The sequence below is a fragment of the Panthera onca genome, chromosome B1 (assembly GCF_046562875.1).
Source record: "Panthera onca isolate mPanOnc1 chromosome B1, mPanOnc1 haplotype 2, whole genome shotgun sequence".
Taxonomy (NCBI): domain Eukaryota; kingdom Metazoa; phylum Chordata; class Mammalia; order Carnivora; family Felidae; genus Panthera; species Panthera onca.
Window position 1 is genome coordinate 56,501,183 of NC_138342.1, and position 24,081 is coordinate 56,525,263.

General features: G+C 35.1%; 1 protein-coding gene and 1 long non-coding RNA gene across 13 annotated transcripts in view; one reads left to right on the forward strand and one right to left on the reverse strand.

Moving 5' to 3' along the window:
* Positions 1-2,333: 2,333 nt before the first annotated feature.
* Positions 2,334-24,081, reverse strand: part of LOC144616175 (uncharacterized) — a 164,328-nt gene continuing 142,580 nt past the window's right edge. For all 12 annotated transcript variants that reach the window (XR_013555261.2, XR_013555259.2, XR_013555264.2 and 9 more), the window contains one exon: positions 2,334-2,589. This is a non-coding gene — a long non-coding RNA (uncharacterized LOC144616175). The remainder of the gene's footprint in view (positions 2,590-24,081) is intronic.
* Positions 8,720-16,898, forward strand: ODAM (odontogenic, ameloblast associated). Its single transcript, XM_060655859.1, has 10 exons — positions 8,720-8,770; positions 8,859-8,900; positions 9,431-9,478; positions 10,022-10,255; positions 11,800-11,847; positions 14,138-14,242; positions 15,054-15,101; positions 16,106-16,177; positions 16,606-16,752; positions 16,887-16,898. The coding sequence occupies exons 1-10, from the start codon at positions 8,720-8,722 to the stop codon at positions 16,896-16,898; spliced, it is 807 nt and encodes a 268-aa protein (XP_060511842.1).

Below are 24,081 nucleotides of genomic sequence, written 5' to 3' on the forward strand. Positions count from 1 at the left end.
ACCATGAGAAAGAAATTTTAAGCAAGAAAATCATGATGTTTATTTAATGTACCTCAAAAGTACATGGGAAAAAATTATCCAGTATCTTTGTCCCATATAAACACTTAGAGAACAGTGTAGAAATAAGTATTTACTTTGTGAAAAGACCTGGGTTCAAATCAGAGTTTTATCACTAAACAACTAAACCACCTTAGGCAAATTATTTAATTTCTCTGAATCTCAGGTTCCATGTAAATAAAATGATAATGAAAATACTATGCAGATTCGTATGAGGATCAGTTGAAAAAATGCATTTAGAAAACATAGCTGAGAACATGATATAGTGCAGTAAACAAATGTTAGTTTCACATATCTCTAAACACCTATATCCTTAGCATAAATTGACAGCTATATGAGATATACCATGTGAAATACTTCTGACTAGGGCAACAAAACTTCATTATTTGGGTGATTCAAGCACAATCCATTATGCGAAGGCATTAATTTGTTGGACTTGACTTTTATTGCATTTTGAGATTCAAACTTTAATACTAGGAATTTTAAAAGCTAGTTTGCTAAACAGTCAGTAATTTGAAATGAACCCTGGTGGGAGTATTTACAGTATGAAAATTAGATAATACAACAAAAAAGAGGTTTGCTATTTGCTTGCTGTCAGAGCTCCAGTTTACCAGCACACCACTTTAAAAGAAAGAATAGAATTTGAGGGAAAGAGGAGTTGGTAAAAACAAGTGAATTTTCCTTAATAAAATGTTGAAATTTGTATTTTGGAAATTTTTTCAAGAATATTTTTAATTAACAGACTAGTTGATCAATAATATATATGTTAGTTTGTTTCAGGGGCCTACCTTTTTACCCAAGTGTTCTGTGGATATTCTATTTATTCTTTTTTAAATTTTTTAATGTTTATTTCTTGAGAGAGAGAGAGAGAGAGAGAGCACACATGCACGAGCAGGGAAGGAGCAGAGAGAACAGGAGACAGAGGTTCCAAAGTGGGCTCCATGCTGACAGCAGAGAGCCAGATGTGGGGATCAAACTCACAGGCTGCAAGAACATGACCTGAGCACAAGTCGGACGCCTAACCAACTGAGCCATCCAAGCACCCAGGATCCTCTATTTCTAACATCACGCTGGCTTTTTGCGTTTTGCTTCTATTCTTCTACATCAAGTGCTATTCAATTTACCATGCTGGTCTCTGTAAGAAAATATATTTCTGTATTATGCTTCATTCTTTCATACATTTAACAAATAAATATTCTGAGTCAATCTTGTGCTAGGCCCTGGGGACACTCAAGATGCTTAGGATCTAATCCCAATGTAACTAACATCAGATACTTTTTATATGAACAGAGTATAATTATCTTATGAACCCAATGAGGTTATCCCCATTTTACAGAAAGGTAAACCCAGCCTCAGAGAGGTTTCAAACTTGTCCACAGTTCAAGTGCTTGCAGATGGCAGTTAAAAGTGGAGCCAGGCAAAATGGCTCCAGAGTCTTAATCTTGAGCTGTATTTGAAGTTCTTTGAGATGGAGATGAGTTGAAAACTGGTAACAAATAAATACAATAAACTGTGAAGTTTTGTAAAAGTTTTTGGAAATTAAATATCCACAGCCCTAGTTTATCTTAGTCCTGACTTACTCCACAAATGTATACCGTCCTAAACTTTCTGGTGTGAACATTGCAAAGCTGCTGGGTGCTTCTGCCCCTAGTGAGATCTCTGTTCTCTCTCTCTCTCTCGTTCTCTCTCTCTCTCTCTCTCTCTCTCTCTCAAGCTTGGTCAGAAATACTTTGCAATGATGCGGTGGGGGCAAGTTTTGGAAACCATTATATGAAAAAAATAACCAGCAATAATTTCCCATCATGGACTCCATATATAGGGCCTTGGAGTTTTCCCATTTAACCATTTTATGGCCATTATTTCAGATAATATTTGTTCTTATTCAATATACAGTAAAATATATAACAGTAAAAGTCTAATGAAAAGCTTAGTTCTGTATATCAGACCATGGCCTAAGGCACAGAAATAATGACATTCACAATTCAACACATGATAAATGAGAGTAGCACATTAGAGGCTACTTCTCAATACAAATAATCTATTCTCTCTAGTGATTCAGAAGTGGCTAACGTGATGAGAAATTAACACTTGAGGAAATATGATCAAATCTTTAGAACATGTCACTCAAAGGTAATATTTCCATGATTAACAACTTGGTGACTGTCTCAGGTTGAGATCCCCAAAGCAGTCTGAGGTAGAGATTAACATGCAGGAAAATTATTAAGAGTCTTCAGACTTAACATCCATGGAATGGAGGAGAAGGAAGCGGGATCAGCTGCTGTGTCAACAAAGGCTTTAGTCAATCCCAATACAGAATTCTGGATCTGGGTGGTAAGAGACCTGGCCTTTAGTGGACTAGTTACAGGGTGTTTGTTGGCCCGGGAAGAGAGAAGCCCTTGAGGGAGGCAAGAGAGGCAAATCTTGAGGCTGACTGCTGTTAGCACTCCCAGAAGCTAGGGCAATAAATCCTTCATTTCAGAACGGGGCTCTGGTTGGGACATCACAGCATCCACTACAGAGACAAATACGATTCTGAAAAAGAAGAGTTAGAAACTAAAGAAGAGTTTTTTTCATCAATAATTCCAAAGGACAGGGTAAGGTGAATACGGGTGACCAACTGACCCAACACTGGTAATTCAGACAGAATTATTTCCAAGGTGGAGCAGAATGACAGAATAATATCTAGCAGCACTTTTAGCTATATTCATCTTCATAATCTGAGTCTATTATGTTGAGTGACCCCCCAGCATACAATTCCCATTTATAACATTATTTTTCATAAATTTTATACTGATTTTTTCCTACTTCTAATCCTTCTGTCTAACAATTTAGTTCCAATTTCTTTCCTTAATTCTACAATCAGACTTGACACTGAGCCATTTTCCAAACAACAAATATCAGTTCTCCTTTTGGTGTTCAAATAGCAAGCAGGAAAAAAAAAAAAGCAGACACTTCTAAAATTGCTAAGGTGTGGACTAAGACATTACTAATAGAGAAACACATAATTACAAATGACCACTCTTTTCTACCAAACTCTTCATGTAAGTTCACCAGAAATGAGGTAACAGACTCTATATTAGAAAAGTGTTTAAACCAAGCCAGAGGTATAATTTTTGTTTGGAATATGAAAGACACTGCATTAATAATTTTGTTGTATTATAATATGCCTATATAACAGAATAAATTTCTAGAAAGAAGAGTAATTTATTAAACAATATAATGTCTCCTCATCAAACACTTCAATGACTTTCCATATCTGTCAGTGCTGTAAGTAACATTTAATCTCACTCTGTAAGTGTATCTTTGGAATTTCCAAGTCATAAGAATTTTCATACAATCGTTCAACAAATACTTGAGTATTTATTATGGGCCCGACACTACTCTAGGCACTGAGATAAAGAAGTTAAAAAAAAAAAGATTCTGCTGTAATGGAACTATATTCTAGTAATGGAATGTAAAAAATAAAAACAAATAATTATTAATACTACTAAAAAGAATAAATAAATAAGTAAACAAATTATCAGTTATGAAACAGTGATACAGCCTTTGCAGAGAATTTAAGTAGGGTGATATGACAGAGGTGGCTTCTCTAGATTGGGTAGTCTGGGAACATCCTTTTGTAGGATGACTCCTAAGCTGAATGATAAGAAGACTCTGGCTCCTCAGTGATCAAAGAGACAGCATTCTGGGCGTAGAAAACAACTAAGGCCTTGAGGCAGGAATAGATTTTACATGTTCAAACTTCAGAGAGAAAACTAGCATTGCTGGAGCTTGGTGAACAAGGACTGACATGAGAAGCAGTCAAGTAGGGGAACAAGGCAAGAGTCAGATCACTGGACAGTTTGTAAACCAGGAAAGGTGGAAGAAAAGGAAATAAATGGAGTAGGAGACAAAAGAAGAAATGAGTAAATATATAGAAGAAGTCAAGGAAAAGGAAGTGAAGAAGAAAAAAGGAAGACAAGACAGCAAAATTTGGAGCCATAAAATACCAGTGTTGTCAGAAAGCATAAAATCTTGTTAAGGAGATACACTCTTAATGTAACAAAATAGAAAAAGAAGACAATCAACACAATTCTGAGGGAGAATTAAGTCAGACTGGTCTGACTACTGCCCTTGACCGCAACATTAACAAGAAGCCCCATGACCACAGTGTGGGCTTGGCTAGATGTCAGGGGGGAAAAGCCAGAAATCACCCAAAGACCCTAATCTTAAATCAAGTTACTAAAACTACAATATTTTTATTAAAATGGAGTTTGTTTCTGAGAAGTTATCATACAGAAACCAGTTTAGTGCCAGACAAAAAGAAGAAACAGATACATGGGTCATGAAAGTAGTTGTCTGAAATTTACAAAGAGCAAAGGACACAAATAAATATGATAGTAGTTCAGCAGAAAAAGAAACCATTTCAGGTTAGAGGACAAAAGAAGTGCTTTTCAGAAAAGGCGAGTGTTGATTATGCCCAAACCAGGATGGGGTGTGTTTGAGACAATGTGCCTCCCACAGAATGCTCTACAGGCTACACTTTATGGAATTACAGTCAGTTGATAGTTTTGTAGCCCAAGCTTAATTGTATAGTGGCTTCTCAATTACTCTGAACCTCCTGGGCCCTTTTTTGAAAAAAGGAGGTATATATAACCTTATTTTTCTTAATATCTCTATTCCTGAACAAGTTAATCCTGGAAATTATATTTTATAGACATAATTCACATGCATGTACCTATAAATCTGAAATATAATAAATTTAGACTCATATTATCAAGCCAAAGCCATTAAGCTAGAATGTATTGGCATAGTGGGCAGGTGATGATTAATATCCAGTAATGTACACTATTAAACAGAAGGGGGCACTTCAGTAAGGTCTCATAGAAGTTAGAAGTAAGCACTCTACTATGTAATAGAAAAGATATGATTGACAGCTTGCTTATCCTCTGTATTTACTGTACAAATTAATAACGAAGTAATTGTTAGAGTCACCAGTTACCTTGATTGAACTGAGATTCATTATTCAACTCTGGCAATAAATGAAAATACTCACTTTTATCATTTATTATTTTGTTATTGTTGTTAATTATCTTTGGAATTGTGCTGTCTCTCTTCTCCCTGGTTAGGCAGCTTGGTGATTTGGAAAGACTACTTGATTAATAATCAAAAGACCAGTATACTGGCCATTATTCTGGAAATCCTTTGATAGTAGAAAACTAACAGTAATTTCCATGAAGCAGAAATCATGTCTGTTTTATTAGTACTAAGTTCTCAAAACCCAATAAGGACATGGATATAGAAGTTATACAATAAACGTGTGTTGTATGAATAAATGAATGAATGAAGTTGCTGAACCTTGTGCCTCAGCTTTCTCACTGAAATGTGGCAATGATATAAGTATCCTGTTTACCTTGATATGTCATTAGAAGCTCCTAGAAAATTATAACTCAAATACAAGAAAATTATTTTATTATAAGCAGTGCTAAAATTCAAACTCTATTCTCTTGATGTGCAGAATACTGATTTACTTCACCATGGCTCTCTGTCAACCTCTTAACTGATTTTTCAGGTTGGTTTAAGGGAAAGGAAAGCAGAGATAACATTTTGAAAGGACTAATATATAAGCCATTGTTATTTGTGCTTCACCATCTACGTTATTGGAACAGAGTAAGGGTACGGATCATTTTAATGGTACATAATCCAACAGTCATATGTACTTGGCACTGATGTGTGTTTTTGTATTTTTATTTGAATAAAAGGGTATCTGGTGTTCTGGTCATCAAACTAAAACAAAGTAATGAAGTCACAGTCACAATCTCTGGCTCAGGATATCCTCATTGTAAGGTTTCCTCAACTTAAGGTCCCTGTACCTTAATCCATAAAGACTGACATTGCTCTGGATGTGTATCACCTTTTTCTTCTTTGAATAAAAGAACCTATTTATTTCACAAAGTCAATGGAATAGCTACTGGGTGAATGGACCAAAAAAAAATGAATAAGTTCAACATAGCTCAATGTAAAAAAGAGACACAGACAATATCCACACTATGGTGTGGTAAGAATTAAATGAGAACCCCTTGCTACTTTCCCTCCTGCCCAGAGATAACTTTGCCACCAATGATATAGGGAGGTATCAGGTAGGAAAGTATAACCTGCTCTTTTCTACTTCAATTTGTTGTATAACTGGAGAGTTTCAACTGCTTTGCTTTAGAATACTCAAGTGTGGAAAATAAAAACAAAAAGAAAACAATAACAGAAATTTCCTTCCAACTGCCTTCACATTTAAGGAATGTAGCTAGTTGAAACTATTCATCATCAAGCTGATTTTTACATTGACTATATTTTGGCTCTGTGATACAGTCCCTAACTTTTCCAGTGCTGGGCCCTGACAACTTTCTGGCTCGGTAGTAGTGTTAGCTGCCTAAGACCCCAACAATGCAACAGAAAACCTCTGAGACTGAGACCTTAATGGTGTACTAAATTTAATTTGACAATATTCAGAATAGACCAAGGTCATTAATTGGAAGTATGTCATCAGACAATTTAGAGCCATCTATCTAGTTCACCCACCCACCCAAATACTGGATTTTCCAGGCAACAACTGGTTACATTAACCACCAAGCTCTAGTTAAATCTGCATCAACATCTGGGGCAGTCTAAATATTTGGCTAATCTAAAAGGAAACTTTTGTAAATCTTGGGAAAATTCCTTTCTAACAGATAGAAAATCCTAGTTGTGGCTTCTCTGCTTTAGTAAAGGAAGGGGTCTTGTTATCTTTACTATTTTTTTCCCTTGTAGCTTTTCTTTTTTTTTTTTTTTTTTTTTTTTGGCTATATAAAAAATGGCATATTTTTCAGCATTAATGAACCATGCAAATTCAAGAAGTGTCTCATCCTGCTAAGAAAGACAAATTCATTGAAAGGTAATAATGTTGTTTTCCTGCATGATAGCTACCATTAGTTATTCAAGATTAAGTTAGCAAAAGAACTCTTCCAATGGAAATTAACTGATAATACATTATGGCAATGCTTATGATCTTGGACTGTCTACTAGAAGAGGGTCAATACTAACAGCAAAGAAAAACAAGACAAATGCAAAACACATTATGAAGAAAATTTAAGTAACAATGAAGTATGGATCATAACAGTTGTATTTTGAATGCTAAAATCATATTTAGCAAAAGGGATGTTTTAAAACACAAAACATTCGCCATTTATTTTTAAAATGTAGGCCATCATGCTTCATATTTATTAAATTACTTATTCCAAGCAACATGATCACATGGGTCACAGATGTGTCATAGATACATAGAAATTAGTAATGATTTTAGGATTTCATTCTGTAGGTAAATGGAGATATACTGATATTTTCAAGGTTGAACCTAAATAAAATTAGTTCATATTTACTCAGTCCAACACTGAAGAACCAGAGGATCTTAACTGCCTCTGAGTAGGTTTTGGATTTTTATCTTTTAGACCTCTTACATCTAGTAATTCTGTATTTTACTCTTGAAATAAAAAATAATCACCCATTAATCCTTGAATAAAGGCCTAAAGGCTACTCTATTACTGTATCCATTTTAAGATGATAAATGGAGCAGAATGAAATTATTCTAGAAGATGTAGTCATAACCAAAGCAGAAGCTAGGAATGATCACAGGGAAACATTTGTCAGAGGATAATTTAAGGACATTACTAAAAGTGTGGGAATCCCATGTACTACCTCGATGATTAGGAAAGTGGTTATTAGCTAAGCCATTGTCTGAAACCCACTAAATCACTAGTCCCTTTGAAAAATGATTGGTCATTCTTTTCTAAAGATGGGTTTTTAAATTTAAGAGAAGCTTCAAGCAGCAGAGCTGAAAGATAAAAAGAACACAGATCTTGCATGGGTTTAGATTTCTCTTCTTAGGCAAAGGATTAAGGTAAGATACCAAAATATTTGCTTTCATAATTTTAAGGGCCCAAATCAGTCAACTCCTGTAGAATAAACTACCAGGGTCACCCTAAATGCTTATGTAGGTCAGTAATTTGAATTAGGGCAGGAGTTTTTACATCTGGAGGACAAGATATAATATGCTTCCATGCGTTACACTATAAATCAATATTACAGTTTTATTTGATAATCTTTCCCCAAATTAGAAAAATATTGACTCAGTTGCCTAGTTTTAAGATACTTTAATGTCATTAGATTTTTAAATGAACTTTTATCTGTTATTAGACTGCTATTGTCAGATATTTATTGTAGTATTTTTACTACTACATTAAACAGACATTAAAATTATCTTTATCATAAAGACCTACTGATGGGCCTCTCATGATCAGAAGGACCCATCCCCTTAAGTACAAAACATCGCAAGGGAGGATGCCACCTTGTTCTTTAACTCATTCAACTACATCACATGCCACCAAATGAACGATTTGGTCAAGCTAAGAGGAGAAGCAAACAATTCTGGTTTTTATAAAGAGCTGCTCTGAGAAAAAGAATAAGGTCTGTTATAGATATTTATAAGTATGCCTTTTTTATTTTAAATCCTGATATATAAGTAAATACTATAGAATTCACCCAACCACTCCTCTGATGGAACAATACTAACACATTATTGTTATCATGATTTTTACACAGAGGTTCTCTTTAAAGGTCAATTTTACAACTTATTTTCTAGCTATTTCATCTGAAAATGAAAACTATAATTCTTCTTGGGCTTCTGGGAGCCACAATGTCAGCCCCAGTAAGTGATCTTATGGTATAACTAAAACCATTGTGGGGAACCTTTAACAAATCCTTCTTTCACCATTTGTTTGTTGTTTATTTTTTAGCTTATCCCACAGCGCCTTATGTCTGCAAGCAACAGCAATGAGGTTAGTTGAAATACTTACAACGATCTCTCCATCTTGGTTGTTTCTTTCTATGGAAACCCAGTAGAGTAGAGATAAAAGCCTTCATTAATTTACCCTGCATGCCTATCCATTAGCTCTTATATCCAAATACATTTCCAATACTGATGTTTATTGGGTGTACCAGGTTATTTCTAGAATATCATTTTGCTCCCCTGTTTGACAGTAAACTCTTTAAAGGCAGAGATAGTATGTCATATATATTTTTATTCTAATAGCACCTAATACAGATGTGTATAGGAGTTTAAGAGCATAAAGTGAGTGGCTAACCCACTGGAATGGGCTGAAGTTTTGCAAGTTTATACATAGCAGGGGAGAGGTGGTTAAATCCTAATCTCTAATCACAGTAATTTAGCATAAGCTTAGTGAGAAAACACCACTAGCAGGAAACGGATCAGTCAGCTCTGACTTGTTCTTTATTTGTAGTAAACATCGTTCTTAATCGTTTTAGCATGTGTAATAATCTGGTTTTCATATTATCTTTCCTTTTCTAGTTACTTCTGAATCTTAATACTGCTCAGCTTCAGCCACTACAGTTTCAGGTACCTCTTTGATTATTCTAAGAAGATTTGCCTATGACATTTTTTTACAGTAGTTTGTATGAGGACAAAATGTTTTCTGATTTCATTTCTGAAATCTCAATTATCAAGGTTATGGATTCATCCCATATATTCTAATGACCTTTGTTTGAAGACAAAAGTAAAAGCTGTAATCTGATTAAGATTTATTTACTGAGAACTTGACACATACCAGACACAAATTCTCACAACTATGAGATAGTTAAATTAACTATTTACACAAAGTCATACTCAGTTGAAGAAGAAGATTTACAACCAGTCTGGCAACTGCAGAAACCATACCCTTCATCCACCTCACTCTGCCCCATATTTTTTATGATCTCTGGGAATTCAGCATTGGTCATGCTATTTGCACAGCTCATAATGTCCTAAAATGCTGTCCTTTTTTATAATGCTGCAGTAGAATTGCAGAAATCGTTTACATTTTGTCCTTTTCTTGCTCAGGACTGATTTTAAATTCTTTCTGAAATGAAAGAGAAATTCTTCCTTTCTTTCATGTCCTCCCAGGGCCCATTTAATTCATGGATTCCTCCTTTCTCTGGGATTCTACAACAGCAGCAGCAAGCTCAAATTCCAGGGCTCTCCCAATTCTCTTTATCAGCTTTTGACCGGTTGGCTGGACTGTTCCCAAATCAGACACCTTTCCCAGGATGGGTCAGTTTTGCCCAGGGAACTCAGGTGGGACAGCTGGACCCCTCACAGCCTCAAACATCACCACAGACCCAACAGGGCTCTAATCATGTAAGTAGAGCCTCTCCCACATTATTCTTTGGAGAGGTAACTCACTTTGAATGTGAAAATGAATTACGAATCAGCTTTAAAATAAGACAGGAGCAGGGTGCCTGTGTGACTCAGTCAATTAAACGTCTGACTCTTGATTCCAGCTCAGGTCATGATCTCTCTCTCTCCCCTGCTCATTCTCTATCTCTTAAAAACAAAATCCAAACAAACAAACAAAAAACAAGACAGGAGTTCTTTAAAATAAGACAGGGGTTACTGAGAGAGAATTCTTCCTCATAATTTTCTCTACCATCACTGGAAGTACTTCCCTATCTTTTCTGATTTCTCACATGAAAAAAAAAGCTATTTAAATCAGCTATTATATCACAGTCACAAATCAAAAGTGATAAAACAAGTCTTAGAAAAGATAGAGAAATTTCATCTTTAAAAAAGAAACAATTTTCATTAATGACATACACATAATAGATACCCTTTTGTTGTCACAGAATTCTTGTATATAAATTACACATGTAGTGGCTAGGTCTAAGAAGAACAGCTCCGGAATTTTATGTTAAAAAGTCGAGTACAGGGGTGCCTGGGTGACTCGGTCGGTTAACCATCTGACATCTTTTAATGTTTTATTCATTTTGAGAGAGAGAGAGAGAGAGAGACAGTGTGAGTGGGACAGGGCAGAGAAAGAGAGAGATACAGAGTCCAGAGCAGACTGCAAGCTCTGAGTTTCAGTCAGCACAGAGCCTGATGCAGGCCTCGAACTCACCAAGCATGAGATTATGACCTGAGCCGAAGTTGGCCACCTAACCGACTTAGCTACCCAGGAGCCTCAAACATCTGAATCTTGATTCTGGCTCAGGTCATGATCTCGTGGTTTGTGGGACTGAGTCCTGCATCTGGCTGTACACTACAGCACAGAGTCTGCTCTCAATCTCTCTCTCTATGCCCCTCCTCTGCTCATGTGTGTCCGCTCATAAGTGTGCATCCTCTCTCTCTCTCTCTCTCTCTCTCTCTCAAAATAAATAAGTAAACATCTAAAAAATATATCTTTAAGGGCACCTGGTTAGCTCAGTCAGTTAAGCATCCAACTTCTGCTCAGGTCATGATCTCCTGGTTTGTGAGTTCGCACCCATCAGGCTCTGTGCTGATAGCTCAGAGCCTGGAGCTTGCTTTGGATTCTATGTCTCCCTCTCTCTCCCCCCCTCCCCCGCTTGCACTCTGTCTCTCTCTCTCTTTCAAAAATAATCATTAAAAAATATTTTTTAGGGGCGCCTGGGTGGCGCAGTCGGTTAAGCGTCCGACTTCAGCCAGGTCACGATCTCGCGGTCCATGAGTTCGAGCCCCGCGTCGGGCTCTGGGCTGATGGCTCGGAGCCTGGAGCCTGTTTCCGATTCTGTGTCTCCCTCTCTCTCTGCCCCTCCCCCGTTCATGCTCTGTCTCTTTCTGTCCCAAAAATAAATAAAAAACATTGAAAAAAAAATTAAAAAAAAAAAAAAATTTTTTAAATATATTTTCAAAAGTCAAGTATAATTTTTTATACCTTTTTTCGGCAGGTTATGCCCTATGTGTTCTCCTTCAAAATGCCTCAAGAGCAAGCACAGGTAAATGAATGGAATACTGTCACTCCTACAGACAGATGGCTATATATACTCTCCACCTAATGCTTTCTTTTATATTTGTAGCTCTGAGTCCTATAGCAGGGCTATGAAACTTATACAATTATCTCTGTCTAGTGCCACCATTGCTGGGATTGCATCAGTTTGTTAATTTTAGGCTTACATAATAACTCCTGAAGGAAGAACAGCTAAGGAGATTCCCGAGTTTCCAGGGCATTAGTGTATTGGGAATAAAGGAGCTCACCAAGCCGTAAGTCACGTTCCCTCTGCATGGCATTTGTACTGGCATTTGGGAACTAAAAAAATACTGTAGGCCGACTTTTTCCAACCCTGAATTTTGTTTTAGAGGTAGATGTGTTAAATTGATAAATTATGATATGATGAAGAGATAAAAAAACGCTTACCATGTTATTTGGCAGTATGGCACTCTGCTCAAAATATTTCCAGGTTCTTGTGTGTATTTTCAATTTAACTTCATATTACAATCAAATGGTGATTTCTATTAAATAAGAGATCTTAAAAAATGAATGCCAACTAGTATAATCATTAGAGTAATACGAAAAACCCTCTTAAGATTAGTTTAATTAATTTTATAATAAACTAGGTTCAAAGAAATAGGGACATAGATAAATTATTCACCAGCAGAAAACTGACCATTTCATCAAAACTTACACCACTTGGCTCCCATGTAATCATAATTATGTAATTTTGTCCCACCCTTATCATAAAATAAAAGTTACTTCTAGACATTACCTCATTCTATACTTGGTAAGTGAAACTGCTTCATTTTAAGGATCAGGAAACTAAGTCTTAGTGAGATTAAATTCCCAATCCTAATGGAAGTAAATAGATGACTGGGAATATAATTCTTCATCCTTCTTTTAACCACTAAACCAGTGGCTCTCCACCCTCTGTAATTTTCAAAATTACAAATGCCCAGACCCTGCCCACACCTAATGAATCAAGACCTGATGAGTAGATCCCAAGTATGATTATCTGTTAAAATGCTAAATAGGTGATTTTAACTCATAGCCAAAAGTAAGAACCACTGCATAAAATGTACTTCTCAAACTACACTTGTTTTTGTTTTTTAACTCTTATATCTATTATTGTCTCTTATTTAATTATGCAAGGAAACAAAACAGCATACTAAACTCTATGTACATACTAAGGTCCCCATTTTCTGTAAACAAATATACATGTGTAGACACACACAGCTATAAATGGAAGCCAATACATGATAATGTGTGGCATGTTAAACTTGCAGTTAAAGCATTTCCTTGTCTATTTCTGGGTTGCCCAATATTCTAAAAATGCATAAGGATTGTCTCAAAATGGCAATTATTAAAGCAAAACATTCTTGAGAATTCGTTCCTTATCATAGAACTTCTAATACCATATCCTGCAGAATAGTGATTCTCACAAAATATGGAAAATGCTGCTAAACTATTCTCTTCTTAGATATTCGCAAAGTAATTTGTACATGATGTCTGTATATAAAATCTACAGTTTTTATGTAAGGCCCAAGGTGCCATTTTTGAAAATCTTGTTATTTTACTACTTCCTTAATGTGTTTGACCAAGCAGTCTTTTTTTTTTTTTAATATGAAATTTATTGTCAAATTGTTTTCCATACAACACCCAGTGCTCATCCCCACAGGTGCCCTCCTCAATGCCCATCACCAACCCTCCCCTCCCTCCAACCTCCCATCAACCCTCAGTTTATTCTCAGTTTCTAAGAGTCTCTTATGCTTTGGCTCTCTCCCTCTCTAACTTTTTTTTTTTTTCCCTTTCCCTCCCCCATGGTCTTCTGTTAAGTGCAATCTTAAAGTCCAGCATCATGTGTAATATGAGTTATTTCTAAAGTCTGAGAAGGACTACTTTATGCATATATGCATATATGTGCTTAAAGAAGGACTACTTTATGCATATATATATATATATATATATATATATATATATCAGCTGTAAAACAATATTGACATTAGAAGACTTTTTTTTTTTTAACGTTTATTTATTTTTGAGACAGAGAGAGACAGAGCATGAACAGGGGAGGGGCAGAGAGAGAGGGAGACACAGAATCTGAAATGGGCTCCAGGCTCTGAGCTGTCAGAAAGAGCCCAACGCGGGGCTCGAACTCTCGGACCGTGAGATCATGACCTGAGCCGAAGTCGGACGCTTAACCGACCAAGCCACCCAGGCGCCCCTAGAAGACTTTTTTAAAGACCTATGTGGATCTAATGGAAGCTCTTATGTACTTTTCTGTTTACAAATAGATGTTTCAGTACTATCCAGTCTACATGCTCCTACCTTGGGAACAACCTCAACAGACAGCCACACAGTCACCTCCACAAACAGGACAACAGCAATTTGAGGAGCAGGTAACTACTAGTTAATTGTAATCTGACTAGTTCCTCCTGAGAATAGAGAAGTTATAGTAAATTTTCAGAGAAGAGAATATCTGAGTATATTTACTGCAAAAGTCAACAGCCTAGACTGATGGTGACAAAAAGATATAGTGCATTCTCCTAACATATCACTAAGATGGAAGTGCTCGAAGCTGAATTTTAAAAAGAACGAAGTCAGGGAGTGGACTTCAGTAAAATCAGAGGCCAAAGGTTGCATCATCTTGGAAAAAATCTTCTAATTTTTTAAAAGTTACCAGCATCCCTCTTGTCATATTTACATGTGGCTATTATTAAAAAATAAATAAATAAATATCCCCCATGACAGACAGCACCTAGGATCACTAGATACAATTAGATAACTTTATATTGAGCTTTGTGGCCCTGCAATACATTTTTGGAATTCTAATGTAATTCCAGGTGGCACATACATAACTAGATTTCTTTTAGTTAGAATGGGGGAAATTTTTAGTAGTTTATCACCACTCTAAAACTAAATTAGAGAAAACTGAAAATTATGCTTTAAGAGACTGGTAGTAGTAATTCTGAGACGTGTTAATTTAGAGAGAAAGGGGAAATTTTAAGCTAGGAATAATACAGTATTAAAAAGATGCTTGGCAATTTATCAATAATTTTTATCACCTAGAAGATATGAACTTTTATTTAAAAAGTATGTAATATAATTATAATATAATACAATATTATATATAATTTTAAGTCATCATTTATTATAAAATTATGAAAAAATCATACAACAAATCTAACACATTTTCCAAAAATCTGACAGATGCCATTCTATACCCAATTTGGATATATTCCAGTACAAGTAGAACCTGTAAGTAATGCATATTTTTCTTTAAAAACAAAACTAACTTTTCAAATGACTTGCTTCATGACCTATTAAATCCATCAGTGCCCTTCATCCAAAACCCATCAGGAACACCACCATAGTTGAACAAAATTAGATTTATCTACTCATTGCAACAGCGGAGGACACACATAGGGGACTCTGGGTGTCTTTTTTTCTTAATAAATCTTTTTTTAAGTTTATTTCTTTATTTTGAGAGAGAGAAAGAGAGCACATGAGCAGGATGGGGCAGAGAGGGAGGGGGAGAGAATCCCAAGCTCTGTGCTGTCAGTGCAGAGCCCTACATGGGGCTCCATGCCATAAACCATGAGATCATGACCTGAGCTGAGATCAAAAGTTGGACACTTAACCAGCTGAATCACTCAGGCACCCCTGGGGGTGTCTTAATAGGAAGGTGACTCTTCTAGGCTTCTGTCAGGTGATTTTGGGGAGACTTCAGGAAGTAATGGTTCACTCTGAATTCGGTATTCTCAAGAAATGATTGATAGTTCTACAACTGGTTAATTAAACAATTCTTACCTAGAAGATAAGAACAACAAAGCAAGGCAAAGGCTATGATTCATAAAAAAAAGAAGAGTTACTCAGATTATCCAGGATATGAGGATACCTGGTATTTTTGTGGCTAGCATGGTGACCTTGCTTTACACAAAATTACAGAGTGATCTTGTTTTTGTTGTACTTCATCATGTTCAGACATGACCTTGTCTGATGTTGGTGTTCTGCAGGGTTGTTAATATTCAACAGAACACCAGAGCCCAGCAGAGAATGTCCAGCAAGCTCCTAACAACACAAGCAGAGTTGTATGTCCCATGTCACAAGTTACTTTTCTCTTTCTCGAATCTAAATGATTATGTTTGTTTTTAAGAAACTGAAATTAAAGAAGTTGAGACGTGTGTTAACTGCCTTGAATGTAAAACCACTATTTTATAGATGAAAAATTTAGGCTTTTTAAAAACTTTCCAATTTTTCAGGTTATACCGGGAGTCCAGCAGCAACTAGCTTTAGATCCCTTCACAGACACAGCTTCTGAAACTGTTGTGATGGTAAGATTCCTCACCACACTGTGCTACCTACCAGAAATCAGCAACTGACAACCTACAGGTTCCCGCACTATTGTGCATTTTAATGAAAACTTTATTATTATTTTTCCATCAACAATTATTCCTCTTTCCACCCATAATCTTATGCCAGTCAAGATTCAATTTATGCAGATTACCAAATATTTACTACTCTATATAAGATACACTCCTAGGTACATTCACTTAAAATCAGGTATCAAGAGACATCCATGTTTGCTGGTATTTATTTATAGTCTTTCTATGATAGATTATAACCTAGAAAACCAATGAAGTCATTTACTTCTCAATCCTTTGCATCCCTTGCATCTCAATCCTATTGCTTTATATTCTTCCCAATTTTGACCTCATACTTGAACCGGTAACCACTTAGTTTTCTTTCTAATTCTTCATAGCCAGCAGGAGCACAAAAAGAAATGATAAACTTTAAGCATGCCAACAGAGGACTTTTCATTCCTTCTACTTCACAAAAACCCAGCACTACAAATTATTTTGCTCCTGCTATAGACCCAACTATTACCCCGCAGGTGATGGAAAAGAAGGTAAACAAAGATCCATTTTATGTAAGAAATTGTTATCTAATAGAAAATATAAAGTTAATGTTTATAGGACTTAGTCATGGAAATAATGAGAGAGGTAATGATATAGTAAAATATGTGGTCTTTACCTTGAATAGGGAGGCCAATAATTGATTATTCATAATCAATTAATTAGAATACAATTTAATTTTTATTTAATAAGAACTTCTTGTGAATGTCCTTTTCTCACTAGGCCAATACTGATTACCGAAAGGAACCATAAGATGGTGTCCTAATCGTTCAGAGTTTTTGGTAAGTATTTGCCAAGAGGCATGCATTAAATACCATGACATACCCTAAATTAAAAGAGAAACAAAAAACTGTCAGGGGAACTAATGAAGAGGTCTTATCAAAAGGGGGGAAGTTAGTGTTTAGATAGTCCTGCAAAGCTAATAATTTGGGGGACTTTAGCAATGTTTTTTAAAATAAAAATAAATTTTTGAGAATCATGTATGCCTATGCTATATGTTTGGTATTAACTCTGAAAACATAGGTAGTAAATGTGTAAAAGACATTCTACAAACACAATATAGAATCAGTTCTCCTAAATCATCACTTTGCTTTGCAAGGTAGAAGTAACTTTGCCAATACATCTGTGTTGGCTTGGAATGAAATAAAGTCTCCAAGGGTTAAAAAAAATTGCACAATCTCATGGAAATTAAAAATTCCATGACTTTTCTATCAAATATAACCTTAATTAATTACCTGTCCTAATGGGCTTGGTTGACCGAGGCTCATGGGTGTTTGATAGAAGGGCAAGCTGGAATGGCACCAAGAAATAAAGAGCAGACACTAAAAAGCAAACAATCTGGCCTCAAGGGAAAAGTAAAAGGCAAAGGTTTTTTTGAAATCTCCTCCCTGCTAAGAGTCTTTTCTGATTCCTCCTTCTATGAAAATGAATACTTAGCATTCTTCAGTTGAAAAAAAATCTACAAAAATCCAACCAGAATTGAATAGTTTAGCACCTCTTTAGAAAAGTCACTTTTATAATGTGACATTTTGTATAATGCAACTCAATTCAAGTTATTTAATCAGAAATACTAAAATATTTCAGTATAGTGTGACCTTTACTCTAGGTGACAACAGTGCCAGAGGTTAAGTTTTCTAACTTTTTGTTAAGCATTTTGGAAAATATCTAGAAAATATTACATAAAACAGTCTATTGGTATTAAAATATACTCCTTTTTTATATAATTTATTGTCAAATTGGTTTCCATACAACACCCAGTGCTCATCCCAATAGGTGCGCTCCTCAATGCCCATCACCCATTTTCCCCTCTCCCCCACTCCCCATCAATCCTTAGTTTGTTCTCAGTATTTAAGAGTCTCTTATGGTTTGCCTCCATCCGTCTGTGTAACTTTTTTCCCCTTCGCCTCCCCCATGGTCTTCTGTTAAAGTTTCTCAAGATCCACATTTGAGTAAAAACATATGGTATCTCTCTTTCTCTGACTGACTTATTTCACTTAGCATAATACTCTTCAGTTCCATCCACATTGCTACAAACGGCCAGATTTCATTCTTTCTCACTGCCAAGTAGTATTCCATTGTATATATAAACCACCTCTTCTTTATCCATTCATCAGTTGATGGACATTTAGGCTCTTTCCATAATATGGCTATTGTTGAAAGTGCTGCTGTAAACATTGGGGTACAAGTGCCCCTATGCATCAGCACTCCGGTATTAAAATATACTCCTATCTTATTTTTCAGAGAAAAAGAAGTGGCGGTGCCTCGGATATCACTTTAGGCTATTTGCTTTCTCAATGCTAATACCAGTTCTTTGAAATATATGAAAAACTCTTCTCTTGAATTTCTTTTTACTTACAAATAGCATTGCACTCTTTAAGTAAGTCATAGAAAATAATACAATCATTTAATAAGTCCCGTCTTTACAAAATTATATTTCTTTTCAAATATCCTATCATTGCATAATCTAGAAAGTCACAAGAATGAGAATGAAGCTAGTATCACTGAATCAACTAGATCATTGATTGCATTGATAAAGAATAGCTCTGGAAAATGAGAATAAAGATACACTGTCATTGGATTTGTGAGTGTGGTGATTGTGACTAACGACCTAAAGTGTGTACCTGTCTTTGACATATCATCTCATTGTTACCCCCAGGCCCATTCAGCTAGACTCCTTCTGATGCACTTCCGCTTAGAATCAAAATTATTTAGTGGCAGATATCATGAAGTGCACACTCTCCGTAAGACACAGCTACATAGAGAGGTGGATGTCATCACCTAAAAGGGTAGCTCCCTAGTAAGACGTATGGCGGCTTTGAGGAGGCAGCATCCTGTAAAAACTAGAGCACAGATTTTGGATTCCATCAGATCTGGCTCTCAATGTAGTTTTGAGCCTTTGGCAAGTCACTTAACCTGAAATTTGTTTTCTCAGGTGTAAAACATAGATAACAATACTTATCTTTCAGAACTTCTGAAGGAAGTACATGAAATAACATAATTAAGATAGCTGGCCATACAAAATACGTTGTAAAACTTTGGTTGGTGTGCATAATTTGTTCCAGAAACATGCTTATAATCCAAAGCACTTGTATATCAAAGCGAATTTCAAGAACCATTGCCTCAGTTGTGACCATGTGAGGTTAGCTGTCACGTGCTACTAGTATTGCAAGACATCACTCGTTTATCAAGTCAAAATTTATTAGAAATGTTTTCTAGTCTTGCAGAATACTTGAAGAACAAGTTACTCACAATCCAAGGTTTTACTGTACTCAGAAAATATTAATTTTCCCCCTTTCACCTGTGATTATGGGAGGACTTCTTACTTATTTTCTCAGCTTTGGAGCTTCAGCTGAAATTCTGAGAAAACAGGAGAACTGACACTTAATATGCTTTACATATTTGTATGTAGGTGTGTGTTGATGTGTGTGAGTATATGCACACAGAAAGAAATCTGAATGTATAAATGAGTGACTGAATGAATGACTATTATGTGTTAGGTGGTTTCAAACAAATTTGATTAGTATCTTAGGCTTTAAACCTGATAAAAAAAATCCCAGAATCATACCTTTTCCAGAATTTAATATCATTATGACTCTGGAAACTGCTACTTACCTATGGAAGAGCAACCCAATAATCACCTACTCTACTTTCCTCTTATATTTCATCCTTTTCCCCTAAATTAGTGAATTGAATGAATGTAATTCTAGGTAACTGACTGACCTCTTGATGTTGGACATGACCTAGAGATTCACACATCCAGATGTCTGATAAAAGCAGTATTCAGCACTTAGGAACATTGTGCCCCCAAATTCCAAGAGTTCATGAAAAATTACATGAGGTAATTCATGCTGTTTATTTAGAAAACATTATGGAACATAGCACACATTCAACTTCTCATTAAGGAGGAGGAGAAAGGAGATGGTCAGAGACTAAAGAGGAGAGATAAGCACAACATAGCTACTGTGTTCAAGGGCACAGTGAGGAGAAGCAGAATTCAGGGAAAATGGCAAAACTCTAAGCATCAAACGAAAATCAAGTCAAGAATTTGCAAATCAGGGATTGCAGTAATAAATATTGTGAAAAATATGAGGATTACATAAATACAATATTAACAGATGGAAGCATACAATGGATAAGTATTGCATAAATAAAATCCTACAATGTTAAACATTAAGTTACTCTGAGAATGTTTTTATAAAGACATTAACATTAAGCTAAGCATGCTGAAATTATTTATTTATTCTAGGAAATATTAACAGCACCTTATTACTCTGGATAGCTTTAACAGATCCAATTTAGTGACTTAGCTTAAAAAATAAATTCCCTAATCTGTGACTGTTCAGTATCCAATCTGTTTCAGGAAGATGTTAAGTCATATTAAGGTATTCATGAGCAACAACTATGTTTGAAAATCTGAATAATAGACTTGCTATCAATAAAATATTCTACATTTTCAAAGTACTGCATAAAAGAGCTTTAAACTATACCTTTTTGTTATCAAAGAAGAAGTTATAGTTAATGGAAATATCACCAGAATACAAGCAAAAAACTATACTTTGCTTGCTTGTTTGTTTGTTTAAACCCTACTATCCCAATCTCCCCATCCCAGGCCAGTGAAAAAAAAGTGAAGCAGAGAAGCAGCTCAACCAATTCACTTTGTACTGATTTGAACAGAAAAATTCTACATAGAATAATTTGTCCAAAATCAGTTCTGCTTAGATTTTATAATTCACAATGGTCTTGTTTGTTTGTTTGTTTTCTTGCTTGCTTTAAATATTTGGGGGGGGGGAGGGGACATCACACTTCAATTAAGAGAAACATTTTTACAGACTTGAGGTCTTTTTTTTTTTTAACACATATCATACCATGAATTCATAGGGAATGGTTTCCAATGTTCATCAAAACTTTCCATACCAACTTTCTCCTTTTTCCATTGGTTGCTTCCTATCTAAATGTACTACAGCAGCATTAGTTCAAGACTGAAATAGAGAATTCATACATGACCTCACTTTCAACGTTATACCCATAACCCATATCCAATCTATCATCATAGTCTAGTATCACTTTTAAATGCATAGATTTTAAGTATGTGGGTTTGATGAGTTTTATTCCCAGACACATATATTTATATGTACATACATTTATGTATGTACCTTGTAGCCACCACCCCTATCAAGGCACGGAACATTTCTATCACCCCTAGAAAGTCCTTCCTGCTCTTTTCCAGTCAATCTAGTCTCCCACACTCATGCTAGGCTACTACTTTAAAATTTGTTTTCTTTCTATCTATCTATCTATCTATCTATCTATCTATATTTGCCTATTCTGGAACTGTATATACATTGAATCATATACTAGATATTCTTTTGTATCTGAAACCTTTACTCAATATAATGCTTTTGTCATTCATCCATGTTATTGCTTCAGCTGCGTATTACATTGTATGAATGTAGCAGGTTCTTTATTCATTCTCCTACTGAAGAACATTGGGTTGTTTCCAATTACTGACTATTACAAATAAAGCTGCTATGAATGTTCTTACACAAATTCTATCATGAACACACATTTTCTTTCTCTTTGGTAAATACCAAGAAGGAAAGCAAAATCATAGGGTAAGTGTATGTGGTAAGTAACTGATAAGTAGTTTCCAATGTGGCTGTACCATTTTATACTCTGATCAGCAATGTATCAGAATTCCAGTTCCTCTACCTCTGGCCAGCATTTACAATCATCATTTGTGTGTGTGTGCGTGTGTGTGTGTTTTAACCAATTTCATGAGTTGCTCTCCCTTCAAAGGTTAACCTTCAAAAGTTTGACCTCCATCCCCTTCTCTTTCTCAAAAATTGCTGCATGGACATTGTTGTGATTATTTTTTTGACTTTAGAAAACATTTATAAATAACCACTGACTCCTACACCTATATCTCAGCCTAATCTATTAAATAGTTTAGTGTATAGCTAGTCAAATATATGAAATAGTTCAAAATTGTCTTTTTAACATTACCTATTCTAACAAGCATAAAGCAGCATCTCATGGTTTTAATTTGTGTTTGCCTGATGACTAATACAGTTTTTCTATGCTAACTGGGCATTTATTTTTCTTCATTTCCAAAAACTATAATCAAATCTTCTGTCATTTATGATTGAATTGTAAGAGTTTTTAATAAATTATGGGTCAAATAAATGTATTTTGAATACTTTTCCCATTGTGTATCTTGTTCTTTTCATTTCTTAATGGAGTTTCTTAAAAATACTTTTTTTTTATTTTGATGTAGTTCGATTTGTCATTTTTTGGAAGATTAGTACCTCTTGTGTCCTATTAAAAAAATCTTCACCTACTCCAAAGTAATGAATATATGTTCCTATGTTTTCTTAAAGATTTTTTTAATGATTTAGCTTTTACATTATTTAGTTCTATAGCTATTAATTTTTATGTACAGTCTGAAGATAGGGCAAGAAAAATTTTTTTCCACACAGATACCTAGTTTATGTTACACTAGCATCATTTGTTTAAAAGACTATCATTTTCTAATTGAGTTGCCTTGGAATCTTTATTGAAAATCAATTGACTTTATCTGCATCTGTCTTTGGATTATAATCTATTCTATTTAAGTGTTTTTCTGCTTTTGCATCAATACCACATGGTCTTGGTTACTATAACTTTATATCTTTTGCATTTCTGTATAAATTTTAGAATCAGTTTGCCAATTTCTACTCTCCTCAAGTTTTAATGGGATGGTACTTAACTTCTAGATCAATTAGTAAAGACTTGATATCTTAACAATATTGAGTGTTTCAATTCATGAACATGATATATATTTACTTAGGTCTTTTTTAGTTTGTATCTTTTTTTAAGTTTATTTATTTTGAGAGAGAGAGTGAGAGAGAACATGAGAGGGGAAGAAAGGGAGGGAGAGAGAAAGAATCCCAAATGGACTCTGCACTGTCAGCACAGAGCCCAATGCAGGGCTTGAACTCATGAACCGTGAGATCATGACCGGAGCAGAAATCAAGAGTCAGATGCTTACCTGACTGAACCACCCAGGACCCCTTTTTAAGTTTATCTCTTAAGTATATTGTGGCTTTCAATGTAGAGGTCTTCCAAATTTGTTAAATTTATTTCTAAGTATTTTATGTTTTTAAATTTCACTTTCCATTTTTAGTATATAGAAATACAGTTGATTTTTATACATTGTACTTGTATGATAAGATCTCACTAAATATATTTATTAGTTTCCATAGGTACTTGAGGATTCCATATCATTTCTACCTAAAAAATAATATTTTCTGGAAATAAAAATAATTTCACTTGTTTCTATTCAATTTATATGTTTGTAATTCATTTTCTTACCCTGTTAAACTGACTAGGGTATCCACTGTAATGGTGATTAGAAGGAATAAAAATGGACATGTTTCCACTGTCCCTTTTTTAGGAAGAAAACATTTATTATTTCACAACTAAGTATGATGTCATCTGTGCACTTCCCACAAATTACCTTTATCAGATTGTGAAAATCCCGTTTATTTCTAGATTGGTGAGAATTTTTTTTTTTAATGAATCTTTAGCTGACTTCTGTCACATGACTTCTCTGTGTTCACTGAAATAATAATATGAATTTTCCCTTTGATTTGGTTATGTAGTGAATTACATTGTTTAATTTTTTAATGTTGAATCAACTTCCACGCTTAAAAAAATAAATGCCAATTTGTTGCAATGCATTATCTTTTTAAAATATTGCTGATATCAACACAAAATGCATAAACCTTTAGAATCCTAAAGTAAGAGAGCTTTATCTGAGCCTAAGTTAGGACAGCTACCCAGGA